Source organism: Nicotiana tomentosiformis, chromosome 4, assembly GCF_000390325.3.
Source record: "Nicotiana tomentosiformis chromosome 4, ASM39032v3, whole genome shotgun sequence".
NCBI lineage: Eukaryota > Viridiplantae > Streptophyta > Magnoliopsida > Solanales > Solanaceae > Nicotiana > Nicotiana tomentosiformis.
In genome coordinates this window covers 16,982,678-17,009,366 of record NC_090815.1, presented here as the reverse complement: position 1 = coordinate 17,009,366, position 26,689 = coordinate 16,982,678, and the positions used below count along the sequence as shown (strand labels likewise).

The window sequence follows — 26,689 nt, the reverse complement described above, 5'->3', positions numbered from 1 at the left end:
GGTTTTGATGGAACCTATTGAAGGATGATTTTCTTGTTATGTTAATATAGATTTACCATAGTATTTTCTCTATTTGTTCAACTATATTATTCTTGTGGTTGATTGAAGGGCTCTCAATTAGCTGTGCCTATTTAGTATGTATTACTCGGGAGAGAGTGCATATTTAGGTAGTTGTTGAACAACATCACTCCTAAACGTATATGAGGGATCAATACAGAGGTTTAAAGGTGGGATTAGGGATAACGAAACCTTGGTGCAATCTGAGTGAGCTGTGCTTAATGCTAGCTAGCATAATTCGAGAGAATATGTCTAGTAAATTGTGGTAATTACTCGGGAGAGAGTTACGACAGTTAGAGTGCTCATGGTCGATAGAGAAGACTTAGGCAAATTTATAAAAAACGTAGCGGAAAGGATTCCGACAATTGGAAAAATCATAACTCTAGACCTCCTTAGTCTTGTATAGAATTTCATCCATGTTAGTTGATAATTTTACCGGTTTATAATATTTGCTAGTTAATTAGATAAAAATAAATATTATAATCTTTATAATTAGAAAATTACTTGAACTTGTATTTCTTAGCGATATTGAATAGCAGTAGTTAAGCCTTAGTTCTCTGTGGGATTCGACTCCGGACTTGTAAATCGGATTATATTTGCAACGACCGCTTAGTCCTTTTTATAAGGCATAGTTGGGCGTGATCACCTTCAACTCACAATAGTTCCAAAAGCCTATGTTTATAGAGACACAGTAACCAGCGGTGAATGATTCACCCATATTTTTAGGATAAGCATACAGAACCCAAATCTCTAGTATGTTAGAGTTCCCAAGGGCTTCAAGAATCCAGGGCAGTGCTCACACTAGAGAAGAATGATCAGAATAATTCAAAGAAGACTAGGGACCAAATCCTAGTGTGTCAGAGTTCATGAGGGTCTCATATGAACCCTGAGCAGTGCTCACACTAGGGAGGCCAAGGGACAGAACCTAAATTGTTTTGGCTTTCAGCCGGCTAAGAATAAGAATTCAGAAGGACCAGATAGTAAAGGTATTTCATTGAAGGCCAGAATCCAAATTGAGCATACACAACAAATAACAGGCATGCTTGAACCTAGGAAGACTTAGTCAAATTTCAGAAAATAAACTCAATCACATGCTAACAAGACAAATCATAAGACAGATTTATAATGATAAAGGGGGATCCAGATTAAGTTAAGTGCAAAAATTAGTGTCATAAGAAGAAATCAATTAGCAAAAGATCAGGACATGTTAGGAACTAATTAGGGCAGTTACTAGGGGTGTCAAAATATAATAAAGACAAAGTCAAACGGGCCACATTATGATGCACTCAGAAACAGACTTGTTATCCTATTAAAGAAGACATCTATACCTAGTTAACTATTCTATAGTAGGAGATATGAGAACATGTTCAAAGAGAAAGATAATAACAAACTTAAACTTCAAGAGATTGCTATTAGTGACATATAAGTTAAGCAGAATCGAACTAACAAAACTCAAAGTAGATTTAAGCATGTCTCAAACTACAAATGTAACAACATTTAGGATATCATAGTCTAATTGAAGTAGCACATTAAACAAATAATCAAAATGAAATGGCAGAGATATGATAACTCACCAGTTAAGATGAAGCAAGGAAGAAGGAAATCCAACAGTATTGTGAGTATCACCAAACAAAGCAAGAACTTAGCAATTTATGGCCTTGGCTTTCAGCCGGCCAAGAATAAAAAATACAGAACAAGTTTATTCAAGAATGAAGAATGTACAGCCTTAGTTTTATAGCTTTTTTCAATGATTTTCGAATTGTTTCAAAGGGGAGTGGGGAGGGTTTTTTAAGTGTAGGAACTGAACACATAAATACGGAAATATAATTAATTCAAACAATCAGTAAAGAAGAAATTTTTTGAAACCCTAGTTTTTAGGTAAACTCCACAAAATCGACAGAAAATAAAGGTAAAGAATCACATATTGTATAAAATGAATAAACATGAATATTATTCACAAAACAGAGAACCGAATCAGATTTGGTTCAAATAAAAAGGATCTAAAACCCTAATTTAGGGCAAGTAAAAATAATCGACAGAAATAGACAGATTCATACATAATAAGGTGAATGTAGACGAGATAGTACTTAATATTAAAGTTTGAACCTATTTCGGTTAGAATCAAAGAGAATTTGTAAACCATAACCTTAGGGTTAAGTACGGATCAACGAGATAAAAGAGAATTATTACAAAATAACGTGCTTGGACTCAAGGTTATCCAGATTCAAGAGACAAACATAGATTTGGACAGAATCAAGGCGGGGTACTTGCCATGTTTAGAAAAGTACTAAGTAATACTGTAAAGAATCAACCAATAAAGGAAATATGTCAAAATGGTAAGTAAATGGGAAGAAAATCCCATTAGGAACGAGATTAGGGGATGATTTGGAGTGGTGGCGGGCTAGGGTTCATGAGAGATGAGAGACAAGAGGGTTCCAGAGCGGCAGGGGTGGTGTAGAATGATTAGGGTTAGGGGTTTAGGTATAATTAAAGGGGAAGGTGTAATGTGGGCTGTTGATCTCATATATCAACGGTCACGATTAGTCGGGGGTTCTGGGTCGGGTTAGTGAAACAGGTCACGACCGGGTATGGGGTTGGGTTAATTGGTTTGGGCTCAAGGGTCATTGGGCTGGGATTGGGTGGTTAGGTCCGAAATTAAAAGGAATTTAGGGCTAGATTTTAAATACCCAATATTTAATAAATAAATAATTTATAAAAGTAATTAATAAATATAAAAATTATCATTTATGCATGAAAATGATTAAAAATAATTATTTAACATTATAAAAATATAAAAGTTATTTTTTGCATAAATAAAGTAATTATAAGTACATATGGGCTATTATTGCAAAATATATAATTTAGCCTAAAAATGCAAATATAATTATAACAAAATAGAAATAAAATATTTAAAACCTAATATGGGTGTAAATGAAAAGTGTAGATGATAAAATCATTATAAAAATAAGTTACAAGGTATTTAATTGATATTTATATAATAAAATGTAGGAATAAATTGATTTAAAGCCTTTAAAATACCATAGAAAATTATAAAAAATACTTGTATATGCTCGTAGATCAAATGATGGTGCATATGCACTATTTTGAATATATATATTTGAAAAATATGAGAAAAAAATTGGGTATCAACATCTCCTTCTCATGGTTGTTTTTTATTATGTACAAACCTTCAATTTTATGGAATACACTTGTAACTATTATTATCCTCATTATAGCAATAATCATTCTTTTATTTTAACAAAAATATTTGTCGCATGTAATTCTTTTTCAACACTTGATACTTGTAGTCATGACTCAAAACCCTCATTGATTGACATGAAGGGTTTGGATTGAAAGCGCATAATGAAGTGTTTCTTAATATAAGGAAAGGAAATTATGTAAATAATTAAGAAATTAAATAATAATTTGCATTGTCATTTACCTAAATATTGGAAGATATGTTGTGTTATATTGAAAAAATTATTATCATAACTTACATGATTCAATTTTAAAGATCAGCTGTAAATAAATAAAAGAGGGGGAAAAATAAGCCTAGACCCCTCATCTCTGTCTCTTTCCCTAAGCGAATCAACCTGAAACAAAAAAATAAAGTAGATCAAAATCTCAAAGAGTACAACCTCATAAGCATAAAGTAAAGGGCAATATGTTGTATTATATTAACAAAATAATTGTCACGACTATAAATAAATAAAATAAATATAAGAAGATACAATATGCTTAAGAAAAAAAATACTTATGAGTGTTACCCCACTTTGCATATTGGGATTATGTCACCTGATCGTAGGCAACACAAGCACACCATCAAAATTAGTGGAGATTTTACAATAGTAGCCGATAAAAATTAAAGTACAAATGAATTTCCTCTATTGTTATCCATTATTCTAGGAACAATAGCCATATTTAGATCTTTTTTAAGTTTCTGTGCCGTGAAGCATATGTATTTTGTAGCTGAAGAATAACATGAGCAACAACTGAACTAAACATCAAGAAAAGAATATCCAAATATTATACTAAAGAAAACTCATAGTGAATAAAAATGGCCAAATACGTATTCATAATTTTACAACAATAACAACGCAATATAATCCCACAAGTGTAAATAAGTTGCTCAAATTGTGCCACCAGTGAATCCAGTGGAGGATCCTGTTATTGAGGAGTAGGGTGAGGTGCCTGCGGCGGAGCCAGCCCAGTGGATTTCATGTTCGTACCAGGATTCCAGGAGGTCATGGGCCGGATGTTGCGGTTCATGGATTCTATGACACATGCTAGTTTATTTCCAGCAGACCCGGCCACAACTCAGGCGGGAGGGGGAACACAAACCCCTACCGCTTAGGCTTCAGGGCATGCAGCTGCCGTATATCAGACCCTGAGCGCACTACGCGTGGGCAGAGCTCAGCCAGTTGCAACAGCTATACCTGCAGTCGGCGAGTAGCAGAAGCTATTGGATAGATGGACCAGGCTACATCCTCCTATCTTTGGAGGTGAGCGACATGGGGACCCCTAAGACTTTATTGATCGTTGCAGGGATAAACTGCACAACATGAGGATATTGGAGTCCCACGGGGTGGACTTTACCACCTTTCAGCTGCAGGGCAGGGCCCGTAGATGGTGGCGGTCCTATATTCTTGGCAGGCCAGCAGGTTCCCCCTCCTCCGTTCTCCTCCCTTGACTTGGGACCAGTTCACATGTCTCTTTCTGGATAGATATATTCCACCCTCTTAGAGGGAAGAGTTACAATTTCAGTTCGAGCAGCTTCAGTAGGGTCAAATGTAGGTGACCGACTATGAGGCGAGATTCTCTGAGTTGTCTCGCCATACACTTATGATACTCCCCTCCGATGCAGAGAGAGTGCGGAGGTTTGTTGTTGGCTTGCACTCTGGTATCCAGTACACTATGGCCTGAGAAGTTGAGATGAGGATTTCTTACAAGCTAGTTGTGGAGATAGCTCTGGGGATCGAGGGTGTAAGTCAGTGGGGCCGAGAGCAGACGCCAAGGGACAAGCAGTTTCAATATTCTAGAGGGTTCAATGGTGCTCCGTCTGGGGGCAGAGGTTATTTTGTGAGGGGTCAGTCCAGTAGGCCCACATATCCAGCACCTTCGCCTCCTTGGGGTGCTCCAGTTCGACCATATTTCAGCGCCATTCCAAAAAGCTCCTACCGTCCACCGGCCATTCAGGGTTCCTCCAGTGGGAGTTCAGGTCCCCAAAGTCATACTCAGGGTTCATCATTTTCTGCACTGAGAGGTTGTTTCGAGTACGGAGATCTTGGTCCTGTGAGGAGATTCTGATCCAAGTTTCGGGGTATGGCAGTACAGCAGGGCCACCAGTCTATGATTAAAGCACCAACTACCACACCAGTCGTCCGGCCGCCCAGAGGCGGAGGGCGGGTGGGTAGGAGCCGTCCTAGAGGTGGAGGCCATTCAGGTGGCTCTCCAGCTAGGTTCTATCCCTTTCCATCCATACCTGATGCAATAGCCTCAGATACCGTGATCACATGTATTATTTCTGTCTGCGGTAGGGATGCTTCAGTACTATTTGATCCAGGGTCTACGTATTCATATGTTTTATCTCTGTATGCTCATTTTCTGTGTGTTCCTCATGAGTCCCTGGGTACTCTTGTATATGTGTCCATGCCAGTGGGCGATTCTGTTGTTGTGGATCGGATCTACCGGTCCTATATCGTGACTTTCTGTGGTTATGACACTAGAGTGGATCTTCTGTTGCTTGATATGACCGACTTTGAGGTCATCCTAGGCATGGAATGATTATCTCCATACCACGTTGTCCTTGATTTCCTTGCCAAGACTGTTACCTTGGCGATGCCAGAGTTGCCTAGATTGGAGTGGAAGGGTTTGTCTGTCAGTGCATCTAGTCGGGTTATCTCTTTTCTGAAGGCTCGACACATATTCAAAAAGGGCTGTTTGGCTTATCTAGCTTATGTTCTGGATACGGTTGCAGAGACTCCGACGATTGATTCAGTGCCCATGGTTCGGAAGTTCTCTAATATGTTTTCTTCTAATCTACCAGGCATGCCACCAGATCGTGATATCGATTTCTATATTGATTTGGTTCCAGGTACCCAGCCTATCTTTATTCCACCGAACCACATGGCTCCGAAGGAGTTGAAAAAACAACTTGAAGAGTTGCTAGCAAAGGGGTTCGTCAGACCGAGTGTGTCATCTTGGGGTGTACCGGTGTTGTTCGTGAAGAAGAAAGATGGGACTATGCAGATGTGCATTGATTACCACCAGTTGAACAAAGTTTCCATTAAGAACAAGTACCCGTTGTCGCGTATTGATGATTTGTTTGACTAGTTGCAGGGTGCCAGGGTGTTCTTTTAGATTGACTTAAGATCGGGGTATCATCAGTTAAAGATTCGTGATCCAGATGTTTCGAAGACGGCTTTACAGATTAGATATGGCCATTATGAGTTTCTAGTGATGTCCTTCGGCTTGACTAATGCGCCGGTGGCGTTTATGGGTTTGATGAACCGGGTGTTCAAGCCATATATTGACTCCTTTTTCATTGTCTTCATTGATGACATATTGATCTACTTACGTAGCATAGAGGAGCACGAGCAACATTTGAGAGTGGTGCTTCAGACCTTGCGGGAACAGAAACTACATGCTAAGCTCTCCAAATGCGATTCCTGATTAGATTATGTGGCATTCTTGGGGCATGTTGTATCATGCGAGGGTATTAAGGTAGATCCTAGGAAGATCGAGGCAGTTCAAAGTTGGCCTCGTCCTACCATAACGACCGAGATCAGGAGCTTCTTGGGGTTAGCAGGTTATTATCGTCGGTTTGTGACCCAGAAGGGTGCTTCATTCTGATGGTCCGGTGATTGCGAGGCGGGCTTTCAGAAGCTCAAGACCGCATTGAGTACAACACCGATGTTAGTGTTGCCTTTCGGTTTAGGGATGTATACTGTGTATTGCGATGCTTTATACGTTGTCTTAGGTTGTGTATTGATGCAGGAGGGGCGAGTTATTGCATATGCTTCATGCTAGCTGAAACCCCATGAGAAGAATTACCCCACACACGATTTGGAGTTGGCCGCGATAGTTCATGCTCTCAAAATCTGGAGGCATTATCTTTATGGGGTGTCATGTGAGGTTTACACTGATCATCACAGCTTGCATCATTTTTTCAAGCTTAGGGATCTCAACTTGAGGCAGCACAAGTGGCTTGAGTTACTAAAGGATTATGATATTACCATCCTTTATTATCCGGACAAGGAAAATATGGTTGCGGATGCCTTAAGCAAAAAGGCTGAGAGTATGGGTAGTTTGGCATTCATTTCAGCAGAGGAGAGGCCATTGGCTTGGGACATTCAGTCTTTGGCTAACAGACTTATGAGGTTGGATATTTCAGAGCCCAACCGAGTTCTTGCACGCGTCGTCGCTCAGTATTCATTATATGAGCAAATCAAGGCTCATTAGTTCGACGATTCGCAGTTGTTGGTTCTTAAGGAGACGGTACTACAAGGTGGTGCCAAGGAGGTTACTGTCGTTGAGGATTGTGTTCTATGACTTCAGGGCCGTCTATGTGTTCCTAATGTTGATGGATTGAGGAAGAAGATTCTAGAGAAGGCACACAGTTCTCGGTATTCTATTCATCCAAGTGCTACGAAGATGTATCGTGACCTGAGGTAGCATTATTGGTGGCGGCTGATGAAGAAAGACGTAGTAGAGTATGTAGCGAGATGCCTAAATTGCCAGCAGGTTAAGTATGAGCACTGGAGGCCAGGTGGCCTACTCCAGCAGATGGTTATACCTGAGGCTAAGTGGCCATTGGCTTGGGTCATTCAGTCCTTGGCTAATAGACTTGTGAGGTTGGATATTTCAGAGCCCAAACAAGTTCTTTCATGCGTCGTCGCTCAATCTTCATTATTCGAGCAGATTAAGGCTCGTTTGTTCGACGATCCGTACTTGTTGGTTCATAGAGATATGGTACTACATGGTGGTGCCAAGGAGGTTGTTATCGGTGATGATGGTATTTTGTGGCTCCAGGGTCGCCTATGTGTTCCTAATGTTGATGGCTTGAGGGAGAAGATTATAGAGGAGGCACACAGTTCTCGGTATTCTATTCATCCAGGGGCTACGAAGATGTATCATGACCTGAGGCAGCATTATTGGTAGCGGCAAATGAAAAAGGACATAGTTGAGTATATAGCGAGGTGCTTATATTGCGAGCAGGTTAAGTATGAGCATCAGAGGCCAGGTGGCCTACTCTAGCAGATGGTTATACCTGAGTGAAAATGGGAGCGCATCACTATAGACTTCGTAGTTGGGCTGCCGCGGACTTTGAGGAAGTTCGATCCGGTTTATAGGCCCATTTGATGTGTTGAGGTGAGTTAGGGAGGTTGCTTATGAGCTTGCTTTGCCTCCTAGTCTATCGGGAGTTGATCCGGTTTTCCACGTGTCTATGCTCCGGAAGTATCATGCCAACATGTTGCATTTGTTAGACTACAACACGGTTCAGCTGGATGAGAGCCTGGGTTTTGAGGAGGAGCCAGTTTCCATTGTTGTCAGGCAGGTTCTCCAGTTGAGGTCCAAGAATATTTTTGCGGTAAAGGTTAAGTGGATGGGTCAACCAGTCGAGGAGGCGACTTGGGAGACCGAGGAGGACATGCGGAGCAGATATCCACACCTATTCAGCACTCCAGGTATGACCCTAGACTCGTTCGAGGATGAACCTCATGATTCCCTTCATCAGCGAGACTTTCAAGAGAACCTTTTTGCCCACCATAAATGATAAGTCACACACCTTTCGATCCAAGTAACTCTTTTGTCTGGACTGTGCTATGCAAAGTCACTCATGAATCAACTTCACTTTCTCCAAGGTATCCTTCGCTAAATTAGTACCATATAACCTAGCCTCGCCGGGCTCAAACCATCCGACGGGTGAACGAGATCGCCGACCATACAAAGCCTCAAATGGAGCCATCTCAATGTTGTACTGATAATTGTTGTTATAAGCAAACTCGGCCAAAGGCAAGAATCGATCCCACTTCCCTCCGAAGTCAATCACACATGCTCTGAGCATATCCTCCAAGATCTGAATCGTCCGCTCCGACTACCCGTCGGTTTGCGGATGAAAGGCTGTGTTGAGATCTACCTGAGTCCTCAACTCACTCTGTACTGCCCTCCAGAAATACGAAGTAAACTGAGGGCATCTATCTGATATGATAGAAACAGGCACACCATGCAACCGAACAATCTCCTGAATGTAAATCTGGGCCAATCTCTCTGAAGAATACGTAGTCACAACCGGAATGAAGTGTGCTGACTTGGTCAACCTATCGACAATGAACTAAACCGCATCGAACCTCCTCAAAGTCTGTGGCATCCCAACTACGAAGTCCATAGTGATGCGCTCCTATTTCCACTCAAGTATAACCATATGCTGGAGTAGGCCACCTAGCCTCTGATGCTCATACTTAACCTGCTAGCAATTTAGGCACCTCGCTACATACTCAACTATGTCCTTCTTCGTAGCCCCTGGATGAATAGATTACCAAGAACTATGTGCCTCCTCTAGAATCTTCTCCTTCAAGCCATCAACATTAGGAACACATAGGCGACCCTGGAGCCGCAGAATACCATCATCACCGATAACAACCTCCGTGGTTCCCTTGTAATACCGTCTCTCTGAGAACCAACAAGTGTGGATCGTCGAATTGACGAGCCTTAATCTGCTGGAATAATGAAGACAGAGCGACGACGCATGCAAGAACTCAGATGGGATTTGAAATATCCATCCTCAAAAGTCTGTTAGCCAAGGACTGAATGTCCCAAGCCAATGGCCTCTCATATGCTGAAATGAATGCTAAACTACCCATACTCTCAACCTTTCTGCTCAAGGCATCCGCAACCACATTTGCCTTTCCCGGATGATAAAAGGATGGTAATATCATAGTCCTTTAGTAACTCAAGCCACCTGCACTGCCTCAAATTGATATCCCTTTGCTTGAACAAATGCTGCAAGCTGCGATGATCGGTGTAAGCCTCACAGGATACCCCATAAAGATAATGCCTCCATATCTTGAGAGCATGAACTATCGCGGCCAACTCCAAATCGTGCACGTGGTAATTCTTTATGTGGGTCTTCAGCTGATGCGAAGCATATGCAATAACTCGCCCCTCTTGCATCAAGACATAACCCAGGCCAACGCGTGAAGCATCGCAATACACAATATACATCCCTGAACAGGAAGGCAACACTAGAACTGGTGTTGTAGTCAAATCTGTCTTGAGCTTTTGAAAGCTCACCTCACAATCATCGGACCACCGGAACGGAGCACCCTTCTAGGTCAATCTAGTCAAAGGTGCTACAATAGATGAGAAGCGCTCCACAAACTGTCTATAATAACCTGCTAACCCCAAGAAGCTCCTGATCTCGGTCGATGTGGTAGGACGAGGCTAACTCTGAACTGCCTCAATCTTCCTAGGATCTACCTTAATACCCTCGCATGATACAACATGCCCCAAGAATTCCACAGAATCTAACCAGCACTCACACTTGGGGAACTTAGCATATAGCTTATGTTCCCGCAAGGTCTGAAGCACCACTTTCAAATGCTGCTCGTGCTCTTCCATGCTACGTGACTAGATCAATATGTCATCAATGAAGACAATGACAAACGAGTCAATATATGGCTTGAACACCCAGTTCATCAAATTCATAAATGTCGTCGGGGCGTTAGTCAAGCCGAAGGACATTACTACAAACTCATAATGGCCATATCTAGTCCAGAAAGCCATCTTCGGAACATCCGAATCATGAATCTTTAACTGATGATACCCCGATCTCAAGTCGATCTTAGAGAACACCCTGGAACCTTGCAACTGGTCAAACAAATCATCTATATGCGACAACGGGTACTTGTTCTTAATGGTAACTTTGTTCAACTGGCGGTAATCAATGCACATCCGCATAGTCGCATCTTTCTTCTCCACGAACAATACCGGTCCACCCCAAGGCGACACACTCAGTTTGACGAACCCCTTTGCTAGCACTCAAGCTTTTCCTTCAACTCTTTTAACTCTTTCGGCACCATGCAGTATAGTGGAATAGAGATAGGCTGGGTACCTGGAGCCAAATCAATACATAAATCGATATCACGATCTGGTGGCATGCCTGGTAGATCAGAAGGAAACACATCGGAGAACTCCCGGACCATAGGCACTAAATCAATCGTCGTAGTCTCTGTAGTAGTATCCCGAACATAAGCTAGATAAGCCAAACAACCCCTCTCGACCATGCGTCGAGCCTTCTGAAAAGAGATAACCCAACTAGATGCACTGACAGATGAACCCTTCCACTCCAAGCTAGGAAACTCCGACATCTCTAAGGTAACAGTCTTGGCATGGCAATCAAGGATGGCATGATATGGAGACAGTCAATACATGCCAAGGGTGACCACAAAGTTGGTCATATCGAGCAACAAAAGATCCTCTCTAGTCTCATAACCGCAGAAAGTCATGATACATGACCGGTAGATCCGATCCACAATAACAGAATTGCTAACTGGTGTGGACATATATATAGGATTACCCAAGGACTCGCGAGGAACACCTAGAAAATGAGCAAACAGAGATGAAACATATGAATATGAAGACCCTGAATCAAATAGTACCAAAACATCCCTACCACAGATAGAAATAATACCTGTGATCACTACATCTGAGGCTACTACATCTAGTATGACTGGAAAAGCATAGAACCTAGATGGAGTGCCACATTACTAGCCTCCACCTCTAGGATGGCCCCTACCCACCTGCCCTCCGTCTCTGGGTGACCGGAAAGCTGGTGCGGTAATCATAGGCTGATGACCATGCTGTATTGCCTTGCCCCGAAGTCTCGAACAAAACCTGTTCATGTGGCTAAGATCCCCGCACTCGAAACAACCCCTCGGAACGGTGGACTGCTGATATGAATTCTGACCCTGATGGCCTGAATACCCACTGGAGGAACCCTGAATAGCTGGCGGGTGGTAGGAGCTCTCTGGAATGGCACTGAAATAGGGCCGCACTGGAGCACCCCGAGAAGGCGACGATGCTGGATATGTGGGCCTGCTAGATTGACCCCTCACAAACTGACCTCTGCCCCCAGACAGAGTACCATTAAACCCTCCAGAACATCAAAACCGCTTGTCCCTCGGCGTCTGCTCCCGGATCCACTAACGAACACCCTCAATCCTCCGAGCTATCTCCACAACCAGCTCGTAAGAAGTCCCCATCTCAACCTCTCGGGCCATAGTGGCTTGGATACCAGAGTGCAAACCCGCAACAAACATCTGCACTCTCTCTGCATCGGTGGGGAATATCATATGTGCATGGCGAGACAACTCAGAGAATCTCGCCTCAAAGTCGGTCACCGACATCTGACCCTACTAGAGCTGCTCGAACTAAAATCGCAACTCTTCCCTCTAAGAGGGTGGAATATATCTATCCATAAAGAGACGTGTGAACTGGTCCCAAGTCAATGTGGCAGCGGGGGACCTGCTGGCCTGCCAAGAATATAGGATTACCACCATCTACGAGCCCTGCCCTGCAGCTGAAAGGTGGTAAAGTCCGCCCCGTAGGACTCCAATATCCTCATGTTGTGCAGTCTGTCACTGCAATTATCAATAAAGTCCTGGGGGTCCTCATGTCGCTCACCTCTGAAGATAGGAGGATGCAGCCTGGTCTATCTATCCAATAGCTTCTGCGGCTCGCCAGTCGCAGCTGGTCTGGGCTCAGGTATAGCTATTGCAACTGGCTGAGCTCCTCCCATGGGTAGTGCGCCCAGGAGCCTGAGCCTGAGCGACAGTTGCATGCCCTGGAGCTTGAGTGGTAGGGGTCTGTGCTCCCTCCCCCGCCTGAGATATGGCTGGGTCTGCTGGAAATAAACCAGCCTGAGTCATAGAATTCATGAACCTCAACATACGACCTATGACCTCCTGTAATCTTGGTGCGGACATGAAATCCACTGGGGCCGGCTTCGCTTCAGACACCTCGCCATGCTCCTCAATAACAGGATCCTCCACTACGGGCTGAAGCCCTTCCTCGTCCTCTACCTCGGCCTCTAGCAACATGGGAAGCATCTCCTCCATGGTCGGGTAGATCTGCCATGCGCGTTCTTACCATCTATGAGAGAATAAGAGAAATATACTTAGCACAACATCAACTGCACGATAGGAGATGAAGAAAAAGTGGTTTCCTAATACCATATAACCTCCCGCCGATAAGTGCGGGCGTCTCCTCACCGATCCACAAGACTCTATTAGGCATGCTCATGAATTGTCAGACCTACATGAACCTAGTGCTCTAATACCATATTGTCACGACCCAATTCCTCCTATAAGTCGTGATGGCGCCCAACGTCGTCGCTAGGCAAGCCAACGGTAATCTATCCATGTATTTATTCTTTTTTATAATTTCAAAGTATCTGATTTTTATTTATTAAGTAAATTAAAAGAGGAAAATTTAATAAAGTAAAACGTAAACTAATAAAAGATCAAATATGATGAAATAAATACTCAAAATCCATAAAGTGTCTACTAGCATGTGCCCAAGACCCGGTGTCACATGTGTATGAGCTACTAGTAGAATATACAAAACACCTATGCTACTGTCTGAAATAGGATAAACAGAAAGGTAATACAAAAGAGAGACTGTGGGTGCTGCAGAACGGACTCAGAGAGCAGCTCACCACTATGCCTCAGGATAACAGGGGTGGGCGCCTAAATGGACACCAAATGCATCTACCTCATATCCTGCACGATTAGTGTAGAAGTGTAGCGTGAGTACATAAACAACATGTACCCAGTAAGTATCCAGTCTAACCTCGAAGAAGTAGTGACGATGGATCGATATCGACACTTACTACGAGCCAATAATAAAATACAGAAATTCTAAATAGGCATGGAGTACAAGAATAATAATAATAACAACACAATAACCAACAATGAATAAATGGTTCTTTAACTAATAGTAAATTTAAAAGTCTTCATTTGACACATGCTAACTCCAACAATTTCAGGCTATTAAATAAATTATAAACTCTCAAGCCATAAATAATATCAAGTGAAATCGGGATCTGAGTATTATCACGCACGATTTATGCCGAGATCATATAACCCGATCCAAAATAATGTGTGCACTGCCGAGGGTCGAACGACACGAATCATAGATGCATCTATTATACTGCCGAGGCTAACGACCTGCTCCTATGAGAGTAGAGAGGTTTACCTCTCTCGTGGAAGTACTTGCGATGCGAGAGGACATGAGTTTCTTAGAGTTATTATGTATTTCCTCAATTCTTCCCAAAAATAAGAAATCTAAATTGAAAATTTGCAACTTTAAAATCCTTAGTCTCAGCTCTATTCAAGACAATTAATATGCATAATAAACATAATAGTACAATTAAAGCATGATATATATCTAAGACTACCCGGACATATCACAGAATATAGCTACGCACGGACTCTCGTTACCTCGTGCGTACATAGCACCCCACACAAGTAATACACAACAAAGGTACACCTAAGGGGATGAGTTCTCTCTTACAAGGTTAGGCAAGAGACTTACCTCATTCTCAAGCTCACTTCCGGTCCACAAATCCGCTCTAAGCCTCAACTTGGTGCCAATCAATCCGAAACTAGCCAAAGGTTATATAAATTAATCCATACACACTCACAAGTTCATAATTTAGCCATTTGAGAAATTATCCAACCCAAATCGAAAGATATCTAAAATTCACCCCGGGCCCACGTGCCCGGATTACGGAAACTTTCAAGGATGAATGTTACCCATAACCCCACGAACTCAAATATATAATTTTTACCCAATTCCATAATTATTTTCGTGGTTAAATTCTATTTTTATCAAAACCTAGTTTTTTCAACTAAACCCACAATTTCTACAATTTATGTGTTAAGAATCTACCCAAAATGAACGTATTACACTCATCTTGTATAGAAATTACTTACCCCAAAGTGCTAGGTAAAAACCCCTCTTCAAAGAGTTCTAAAATTGTCCAAGAAGTGAAAGAAATGAACCAAAATAGCCTAAGTCCAGACATTAAAAGCCCTCACTGCCTCCAGCGATTCCGCTTCCGCGAACCTTGAGTCGCACCTGCGGAAAATCCATCGCAGATGCAGTCCTTGCCCAGGCAGCCTCTCTTCGCTTCTGCGGACGAAGTCCGCTCCGCTCCTGCGCGCACGCGCATGCGGACTAAGTCCGCTTCTGCGCCCCTAGGCCACCTTGGCCATTTCCGCATCAGTGGCCCACGCTTCGCATCTGCAACCTTGCAGGTGTGGAATATTCCTTGCACCTATGCTCCCAGGCCATCTCCGCAGGCCTCGCACCTGCGATGAACCCACCGCATCTGCGTGAACGCACCTACGGCCATTCTCTCAACAGGTGCTAAGACACTAGATTCAGCAGCAACAACACTCCCCAATTTCAAAGTTCCAATCTGTTCTCGACCTGAATTTCACCCGAGGCCCTCGGAACCCCGTCCGAACATACCAATAAGTTTGTAAACATAACACGGACCTGCTCGAACTATCTAAACACGAAACACAACATCAGAACTAAGAATCACACCCACAACCAAATCGAATCAACTTATGAACTTTAAGTTCTTCGTACTTACTCTGAACGTGCCGAATCATACTTAAACTACTCGGAATGATGCCAAAATTTGCGTGCAAGTCACCAATCACCATACAGAACAATTCCCAGGCTCGGAATCCTAATCAGACCTCGATAACACCAAATTCTAATTCAAACCAAATTTAAAAAACTTGAAAACCTTAAATGCGCCAACTTTTAATATTAAGCGTCGACACGTTCCCAGATCATCCGAAAGCCGATCCGAACACACGCCCAAGTCCAAAATCATCACACGAACCTATTGAGATCGTAAAATTTCGGTTCCGAGGTTGTTTACTCAAAATGTTGACTCAAGTCAAACTAAACCAATTTAAGCTAATATTAAGGAACTAAGTGTTCCGATTTCAACCCGAACCCTTCCAAACCCGAACTACCATCCCTGCAACTCATAAAATAGTAAAAGCATATACAGGAAGTCTTAATTAGAGGAACAGAGATCAAGAAAGCAAAATAACTGGTCGGGTCATTACACGTTAGGAGTGATGTTGTTTAACTACTACCTAAATATATACCCTTTTCGAAGCAATACATAATAAATATGTACAATCAATTGAGAGATCTTCAATCAACTGAAATAAGCATGTAGTTAAATAAGTAAAGAAATTTAAAGGCTCAATGATATAAAATATAACAAGAACTCATTCTCCAAAAGGTTCCAAAATAACGGTTCATGCGAGTATGTAAAAATACAATACTAGATTCGTAACAATAGAAAAATAGGAAGAAAGAGGAAAAAACATGAAGTTGAATCCTTCTCCTTGCTCCAAGCGTGTTCTTGCATCCCCTAAAGTCTTCTCTCCCTTCAAAAAGTGGCTAACTATCATATTTATCTGAAGTAGGGTTGAGTTGGGTGAGTTTGTCTTCTCCTAATTTGGATTAGAGAAGTCGATTTCTTCTGCTTCAGTCCCGATTTGGCGAATCGAACCTCACTTTGTTGAACCGAATGTCTTTCTGTAGCTTTTCTTTCGCTAATTTTTCTTCTATTTGATCATTTTCCATGTAAGTTCGTTCCTACACATAAAAAACAGGCAATGAACTTATTTTCACTTGCAAGGTGGTATGAACTTCCACAGCTCACACAAGAAATAATACACAAACACACTCAAAACATATCCTTTTTACCCTTTATCATGGTGCTAGATAACCTTAATAAACATTCAATGTTACGGTGTGGTTATCCTATTGGAATGTTGTGACTTGTGAAAAAGAGAGTAAAACTTTCTTCCTATTACACAGTCAATGTATATAAGCTTAGATTTTTATATAGTTGCTAAACTTTTATTGATTAGAATAATTATTTATATAAGTTAAATATATCTTTTCTTTAATAAAAAATGGTGTTCATAAGAATTTTTTTAAAAGAAAGCCTGTCTAATAGCCAGTGTAGAATAAAAAACGGTGTTCACAAGAAAACAAAATTTAAAGAAATAGGCAGCTTAATTAGGTTATGGCCGAAGCTAAAAGACTGTCTAATAATCAGTGTAGAAAATATCATAATCCTTGTGCTAAGAGGATACAATATAAATTCTTATTTTTGTACTTTTTGAAGTATTTCCGAAGGTTGTAACAACACAGCTTTTTTCAACACTTCTATTACTTCAACATTAAAAGAAAATTACAATTGAACTCAAAATTATTATAGGAATTAGAGATACTAACCGAAAATATAAGGGATAGAAAAGCAGAGGAGATGAGAACCCTAGACTCATAATTGGGGATAAGAGGGTTCACAAGCAAGTACAAATATAGCTATTCTCAAAGATGTTATTTAGTGATTAGCCAATACTTATTTTATCTGAAATTTTAAACTAAGAATTCTATCTTCAGGACAGCTCAGGATATTTTTATCCTGAAAACTGATATTAAGGATGCACTGGCTAATTCCTAAATAGCAGTGCTTTAAAGTGACTACCTGGTAGGGGTGTTCATAAACACCCGAAAAACAAAACCAAATCGATCAAAAAATCGATACATTTTTTGTTTTGGTTTTGAATTTTAAAACCGATCAAGTTTGGTTTGGTTTTGGTTTTAATTAAAAAATCAAAAAAACTCGAACCAAATCGACTATAAAAGTAGCTATTTAAAATTTATTATTACACCTATATATATTTATATTTTTACACAAAGTTTTTAAAATCTTATGGTACATGTTAATCATTTGCACTTTTAGTCTAGATCTTTGCCTTTGCATTCTAGTTTGATAAGTTATTTTCTTTTGCAAAATACAAGAATCTATTTCATGTTAAAATAATTTATTTTTAATTGAGTCCTTAAATTATTCATCACTATTTGATTTAATCATCATTAATATAACTTGGTAAATGATACATTTCTCAAAGAATAATTTGTTTAATAGTGTTACTATGAAAATATAGTCGTCGGAATATGTGTTTGGTAGTGTATGTTTCATATTTAAGGAAAAATCGATAAATAATCGAAAAAAACGAAAAACCGATATAAATTGAATTGATAAAAAATCAGCTTAATTGATTTGGTTTTAATATTTAAAAAATTGACTTACTTGATTTGATTTATTTTTAGGGAAAAAACGATCCAAATCGAACAATGAACACCCCTACTACTTGGTATCATTTCTACCATTTTTCTCAACAATACTCGTATAACCCCAAATCAAAGACCATTGTCCCTTATAATAGAATCATTCTTGCACCTACTACTCGATCTGGATCTCAAATTATCATGGCCATATTACTTGTTCTTGGCCCAATAACTCTTGTCAGCCTAATAATTATTTGTGTGAGATTGGGCTTGTGTTGATTCATAACAAAGGGATTTTTACCTTGCTTTACTATATAGAAACTTATTTACCTATTTTTTTAATTTTTTTTTTTGCAGTTGTTAATAAGTATCTAGGTTTTTTTTTACAAATTGTATACATTGCTCCTTAAAAGGCTCCCACCCCATTATTAGTGTCTTCAATTACATCCTTTCCTTTTTTTTCCTCTCCTCTTCTCTCTCCCCTTTTACATCAAAATCCCTTAATCTACACCCAGAATCTCCATCTTCTCTCTTTCACCATTGCCGACTGCTTTATATTATTAAAAACATATTCAGAATTTGTATGATAATTGTATGATGACTGTATCATAATTGTATTTGAATTGTATCGGATATATCAATGCCTAAAACATAATTGTATCATATTTGTATCACAATTGTATCTAACTTGTATCTGGTATATTAATACCGAAAATAATACATGGTATAATACTAATAAATTAATATACAATTATCATACCTGTGATACAAATTGTGAAATTCGTCACGAACTCACAACTGCTCGTAACAATATACAATGAATATACAATTATCATACATTTGTAATACAATTCGTGCAACAATTATGATATATATACAATTATAATACAACCGCGATACATTTTTAAAATATTGTGATACAGTTACGATCTTCATCTTTCAATCACCGCTCTATACTAAAAATTTAATATAATCGTATTATAATTGTACTAGTATTGCATCGAGTATTGTTTAGGGTATTAATGTATCATATACAAGTCATATACAATAAAGATTTTAGAAAGAAAGAAAACAAGATTCAAAGCATAGCCACAACTTGATTCTAGAGCAATATTCCGAATTTTGTTTGCATTGTATTAATAAAAATTAGAGATTTTGGGTGATTAGTAAGAAAGCGAGAAATTGGGATTGAAAATCTTTGGAAAAGGAAAAGAATTGGAAATTTGGTTGTGTGTGTGTGGGTGGGGGGTGGGGGGTTGTATAAAAATAAAAGAGAGATTTTGGGTGATTATTAGTAAAGAGAGAACAAAAGAAACATAATCTTAAATGTCGGGGGAGTTATTGGAAATGAGGGGTAGGTGTCGTGTAACTGACATGCTAAAATTAAAGGATCTTGAATTTTTTTCTTTTTAATAGTTTTGTATGTAACTTGTAAATATAGATATACAAAGTAATTAATAAGGAACCTAACACTCTGTTTGGATCATTGTTACCTATCGTTTTATAATGTTTCGTATTGTACTGTATTGTATTGTATCGTTTTATGAATACAATGCTTGAATAGATTGTATTATTTGTTGTTGTTAAATAACATTTTGCTGTTTGGTTTGACTGTATCGTACTGTACCGTATTGTAACTGATAAGTTTACAAAAATACCCTCAATTATTTTAAATATTTAATTTATCAAGAATTATGCATAAAAATAATTTAAGAAAACTCCTTTCTACTAATTCATCACCAATTATGTCTTATATATAAATTAAGCAATTAAATTTATGCAAATTCTATCAAAATTAGTGGAACAGGTTAATAATATTAAAAACAATAATAAGGACACTATATTCATAATTAGATCTTAATAATAATAAAATAAAAAATAAAATGTTAACCTCCATAATTTAGATCGTAGGTAATATTTTCTAACAACATAACATATAATCCATAACTTAAAGTATATAATATTTTCTAAATCACTTTTTTTGGGTACTTTTGGGACTATATTTTTTGTTAACTAATTATTTGGGAATCCAATGTTAAGCATTTTTGTTTGTAAATCTCAATAGTTTATAACTTTTCTTGCAGTAGTGTTTAACAACATTGTACCCTATGAAAGAGTAATTAAACTATTTAGTTATATATATTTGGGTATATATTACTTGGTGAATCACATTAGCAAATCATACTGATCATCAAATACTTATGTTATATTAATAAGAATCTCCAAAATAATCATACATAATTTCAGCGTAATATGAGGTTAACTACTTAAACAACTAGATTTAATTGCAATACAATAGGAGAATTAAACAGATAGTAACCGACAAAAAAGAAAAGAAAAGAGAAGAAGTACATGTAACTTGAAAACAAGAGAAAAAACCTGAAGAATTTTTTTAACTATTTTTAGAATAATAAAAAAACAAACGAAGGAGTTGGCAGAACAAAGATAAATAATAATACTTTGCACACTTGAAAACAATCAATATTATACAGCTAGTTGGAGATAAAATAATTAGAATTGAAATAAAAAATCAAAGTAGAAGAAAGAATAAAACAAAAGGAAGGCAAAACTTATACATGACGTTGGGGTTGGAAGTGGCAGAAGGAAAAAAAGAGACAAAAATGTAGGTTATAGGTTAGAGTTAAAATAAAAGAAGGTAAAAAGTAATATAGAATTATACAGTTAGTTATGGCATAATTGGAAAGAAAAGTAGGAAACAATCTCACCATATTAAATCGATTGTTTAAAAAATGGGACTTTTTATTATTTCAAAACGAATTTAATAATACAATACAACTAATTTTAACTAAATAATCAAAACAAATATTATTTTGGAATAACAATAAATATGATATAATGGATAACAAACATCCAAACAAGCTGTAAATAATAAGAAATCTAAATAGATATATAAACGTGATAAATAAATTTTTAATATAATATAGTTAGGTAGAAATACAACACACACTTGTCAAAACAACAAGTCCACGTCTTTCACGAAACTGCCACTGCCTCACATTTAGAGCCTGTTTGGATGGTAAGCACTTTTAAGCAACTTTTAACTTGCGGAAGTGTTTGACAATTAAAAAAAGGCTTAAAAAAAGTTAAAATCTGCTTTAAAAAAGTCAAAATCAATAATTTAAAAAATTTAACTTTTTCGAAATTGGCTTAAAAGCCATATTGCTTTGACCAAGGATATTATATTCTTATCCCTTATAATTTTTCTTAATCCCGAAATTACCTCTTAGTAGAAATATTGTTCTTTTAGCTTCTTTTTTTTTCCATAATATTTAATTTTTTTGGTCGTTGAATAATTACTTTTTTTTTAATTGATGTAATTATATTCTAAAATCAAATCATTCATCATCTTATTTATAATGTTAACAACTTTAAGGATATTTCAGTCATTTTAACAAGAAAAAGTATTTATCAGTACTTGTTTACCAAACACTTCATCAACTTATTTTCAGTTTCAGTACTTTTATCCAAACACGTAACTGCTTATTTATAAAATAAGTTTCAGCACTTATAAAATATTTTTAAACACTTAATTTAAAAGCCACTTTTTTAAGCCAATACAAACGGAGTCTTATTAATAACACCTCTATCATACAATTTGTGTTCGCAGATTCCAGAATCCAGATTCAATACAACATTTTCTCAAGTCGGTTGACAAAGGGAAGAGGGTTTCTTTTTCCGATCAGAAAAAATGGCACTGAATCCTCAACTATTTCCAAACGGAATGCCCGTCCCTTTCCTCAATGAATTGTTTGTCCTTTCTAGAGATGGTGTTGAGTTTGAGATCGATAAAATCCCTGGGTAATCGACCTAACTGTTATTTCTCTCTTTTAAATTAGTTATCTCTGGAAGAATCGGGTCGAAATTGAGTAAATTGGATATTCTGGGATTAGGAATGAAAGAAAATAGTTTGGGTTTTGAGGCTTAATTATAGATTCTATCTTTCTATTGTTTCTTTGGATCTGTATATAGTGCATCATTAATTTTTACCATTTTCATTTCGTAATTATTTGAACTTCCATCTCCTTAATGGGTTTCTTTCTGTTGAACATGATTGTTTTTTTGTGATTCTGATTTCTGTTTTAGATATTACTAATAAATGTTAGCACCTGAGGGTGTGTAGTCTAGTGGTCAATCAAATTGGTGAGAAGTGAGAACCATGAGGGGCAAAAAAACATTAGGTGATTTTTTCCCAAAACCTTGGTGTATAGATTTACCTGTTACCTGGTATCTGTTGCTGGTGGAAGGGGTTTAATAGGGAGTTTTTTTGGTTATATAAGCCGTTGAATTCCATTGACTTAATAGAAGATTCTAGTTTAGTGGCAAAGGGAATTCAAAAATTGCCTTAGATTATAGGTCACCTCTCCAAAATCTGAGGTGGAATTTATACCTGGATGTTTATGAGAACTTTTAGATTATACCCTTTGGATATCGCCTTTTCTTATCTTCTTAGATTTAGGTTCTCCAATATGTTACAATTGCAGTAGTTGGTGCTCCTAATGCATTAGGAGGTTTGCCTGCATTTCTGTACCATGGACACAAAGAGGGTGTTCAAAAAGCCGCCGCAGTAGTAGTAGCTGCAACAATAAGAACTGCACTTTTCAACTTTTGCATGCTAAACTACTACTACTACCATTTATTTCTACCTATAAAAAACTATCCACCATTTGTTTCTATTTAATATGGTTATTGGGACGAACTTGCTTGGGCTGCAATATGAACTGCCCAACATTTGAGTACATATGGCTGTATGATTTTGGGCTTGCTAAGATATATTCACATGGATACTTTAAAACAATTAAATGTCTTAACACAGGCTTGGACATTTGATCAGTTGATAGGTTAGTGCATAAGGAAATTATTTATACCATGGTAATTAGAAATTGCACAAGGAGCTTATTTATCATTTGTGTGATATATGGTAGAGAAATAAGATAGTTATTGGATTTGGCTGTTGAGTTTGCATGGGATTCCTGCATTTGGTTTATTTTGTGTTTAGTTCTACCTTTCTTTGAACACATAATTCTTGCATTGCCCTCTCTCTTTCTTTCTCCTTTTCTTTAGTTTCTTTTAATTCATCGCTTTGTGTTGACGAGACTGTTTGCTAACAGTGCAGGAAAAATAAAAACAAGAGGAACGATTTACTTGTCGAATATTCGGATGATCTTTGTTGCAAAGACGCCTGTGGATTTCATTGCTTTTGACATGCCCTTGGTATGTTACACTTATATGTCCTACGTGCTAGCAGGGTCAAATGTTGGATTCCGGTTCCTCGTCTGAGAAGATCTTTTTCTCGTGGATCAGAGAAGGAAGACACACAAACTTTCTTTTGCTGCTCTTACTAGAATATCAAGAAGTTATTATCTAAACCAAAGTAAAGGAGAAATATTTGTTTAATCAAAGTAAAGGGATAACGTGTTCATCTCTGACTCCATTGATAGTTTCCCTAAAATTAAAAAGGTGTGACCTTGTATAGCATTCCGTGAAAATCATATGCTACCGGAACAAGAAATGCATAATGTGCAATTTAGGATATGGTGGTTTCAAGGTAAAAAAGAAAGACAATATTCTTAAGAGACCAAGTTGCTTTACCTGCGTGTGTGCCACTTGCATTGCTGCAGGTGGCAGAGCATTAAACATTTGAATTTTGCATTTGCCGTATCCCCGACATGTATACTATACCTAGAAGTCTGTTATCTGGTTGCTGCTAGCTTCATATAGCATACTATTTCTTGTGTTTATAACCTTAGATTCGGCTGTCTGATGTTGGTCATTCTTGCTGCTTTGCCTTTTTTTGTTGTTGGGATAAGGTTGCTTCTGTGGTTTCTGGTACTTTTGTTCTGTTGCTTCATGGCCCAAAATTTTCCTAGTGATATGCTTTGCTGAATTCTGTTTTTTTTTTTTTTTTTTTCTTTTGCTTTCTCTTATGTTAATCTTTTTACTCTTTGTTCTGAAAAATTCCTAGACAAGCTACTTCTGCTTGACCAACTTTAACTTCATTCTGCAGCTCTTTATTCATGATGAAAAATTTAATCAACCAGTATTCCACTGCAACAACATTTCCGGACATGTTGATCCGGTAAGTTGAATAGATAAATTCAGATATGTTTGGATTATGTACTTTAGATGATTGATTCTGGTCAATTTCAGGTTGTTCCAGATAATGAAAACAGGGCTTTGTACTCCACACATTCATTCAAGATTTTGTTCAAGGAAGGTGGTTGTGGGACTTTCGTGCCATTATTTTTCAATTTAGTCGCCTCCGTTAGACGATCGCAGCAACAGTCCAGTGCAGAGCCATGGGTGGATCCTCTCCAAGCTGCACAAACTCCAGTTGATGAGATGATGAGACATGCGTATGTCACATTGCTTGTACCTTTTACTATAAAAATTGTTAAAGATCCTTTTTCTCAATATGCTAGCTGGTGTGCTGAATACTTATTGTGTTTGTCAATTTTGCAGTTATGTTGACCCCAATGATCCAACCAAAATCTACTTGCAGCAGCCTAATTCAGAGTCTCAACTCAGGCGTCGATCATACCAGTCACAGCCTGCTTAAACTCGATATACCTTACCTGAATTTCGCGTTTTCTGAGATACTTCTCTTTGGTTGATTGCTTCAATTCTATATATAAAGGAGGAGACAATGAGCTTGCATGTGTATAATTATGTACGGCTCGTATATGTTTCTTTCAAGTGTGCATGGATTATAATCTATTACATGGGTGATACACTAGACTAACTTCTACAAATATCTGTAATAATTTTGAAGCTTATGTTTATTACACGGGTATATATATATATATATATATATATATATATATATATATATATATATATATACCCGTAGCATATTAAGTTTTGCACTGGAAGTGCTGAACACCTAGTCCCTACCAAGGTAATTTGACATGCTAATTCCTGAGTTTCCTCAAATTTCGGTTGATCATTACTTTTAAGAAAGCTCGATTTGAAAGAATGGCAGTAAAAATAAATTGTTTGTATTGACCTGTATGTTACAAAATGGGTGCAAAACAGTCTCTTTGCAGAAATGTTAGGACAAAGCTGCATACAATATATATATATATGTATCCACTATCAATCTACTTTTTCATAGTTGGGGGTGGATCTTCCTTCCCGGCAGCATGTTAGGGCTTATTGTGCTCAAATCAATGCTTATTGTGTTCAAATCAATCTATACTCTGAATTTTTTTATATGTTTATCTTAAGAATTTGAAATCCATAAGTTGATTAAAAATATAGTGCCATGGAAGCAAATGATTAGATAGTTATGTGTAAATAATCAGTCTCAGTCACTATGCGCCTTTCCGATTGATTTGCGTTATCTCCTCATCGGTAAGTGTTGTGCGAAAATCAACACTACCATCTTGTTCGAAAAAGTCAGGAGACAAAACCCCAGTCAATCACTCGGTAGATAGTCATGCGCCGCCAGAACTAGAGTTCCGGCGTGCTACAGTAACTTTCCGATGCGTGTGAGTCAGTCCGACCATTTTTTGACAAAACTTCTTTAGGACAACTTACTTGTCCAGTGATTCCTAGCCTACCCATATAAATTACATCAAATTCTGACAACTTTAATTTTTTTCAGCGTGAACAATAATTTTCGGAAAAGTTTTTGTTTTCTGGTGGTGTTTTAGAACCTATTTCTAGTGTGAAATTCGGCGACTTTTCGACCAACTTCTATTTATGAGCAACCACTTGATTTTGTTGCTCAGAGGGAGTCAAATGACCTTGTATGTCGCTTGCGCCGGTCACTTTATGATCTAAAGCAGTCTCCTCGAGCCTGGTTTAGTAAGTTCGACACAGTTATTCAGGAGTTTGACATGACTCGTAGTGAAGTCGAATGATCATCTTGTAGATATTTTCACCAAGTCCCTCCGTAACAAATGCTACAAGCTCAAAGTATATTGATAAGAACTAAAGATCTATTACAATTACTAGTAGCCGAACCACCACTCAAATTGCAGGCTAATAATAGGTAGGAATACTAAAATTAAGAATATACGAGAAGATACACATATAGAAGAAGAGAGATGAGAAGTTTCGACTCAGAAAGGGAAAGAGAGGAACCGACTTTTCTTCAATAATTCGCTTAACGTCCAACTCAAATCCACTACCCCTTTTAACATAACCGTCTTTAGCCTACAATCTACTACTCAACTTGGATCCCAAATTAACCTGGGCCTATTGTTTGTTCTCGGCCCAATAGCTAGTGTCAACCTAATAGCTACTTGTGTGACATTGGGCTAAGGCTGATTCATAATAATACCTCCATCCGCAATAAGAACCTTGTCCTCAAGGTTCAAGTCAAGAACAATGATACTCGCTGCCTCCCAATCAATTATCTCAATACCAAGGCATGGTTTATGACTTGAGGAAAGTATGTGATCTAGTGCACCTGTTATGTACCAAT

General features: G+C 38.3%; 2 protein-coding genes across 2 annotated transcripts; both read left to right on the top strand.

The window, feature by feature from the left end:
* Positions 1-5,379: 5,379 nt before the first annotated feature.
* Positions 5,380-5,841, top strand: LOC138909316 (uncharacterized). The gene has a single exon (XM_070200501.1). It carries the CDS (start codon positions 5,380-5,382, stop codon positions 5,839-5,841), a length of 462 nt encoding a protein of 153 aa, XP_070056602.1.
* A 15,982-nt stretch (positions 5,842-21,823) lies between these two features.
* On the top strand, positions 21,824-25,010 carry LOC104107839 (UPF0664 stress-induced protein C29B12.11c). Its single transcript, XM_009616752.4, has 5 exons — positions 21,824-22,059; positions 23,370-23,472; positions 24,266-24,337; positions 24,409-24,614; positions 24,721-25,010. Exons 1-5 carry the CDS (start codon positions 21,950-21,952, stop codon positions 24,815-24,817), a joined length of 588 nt encoding a protein of 195 aa, XP_009615047.1. The 5' UTR covers positions 21,824-21,949; the 3' UTR covers positions 24,818-25,010.
* Positions 25,011-26,689: the final 1,679 nt, after the last annotated feature.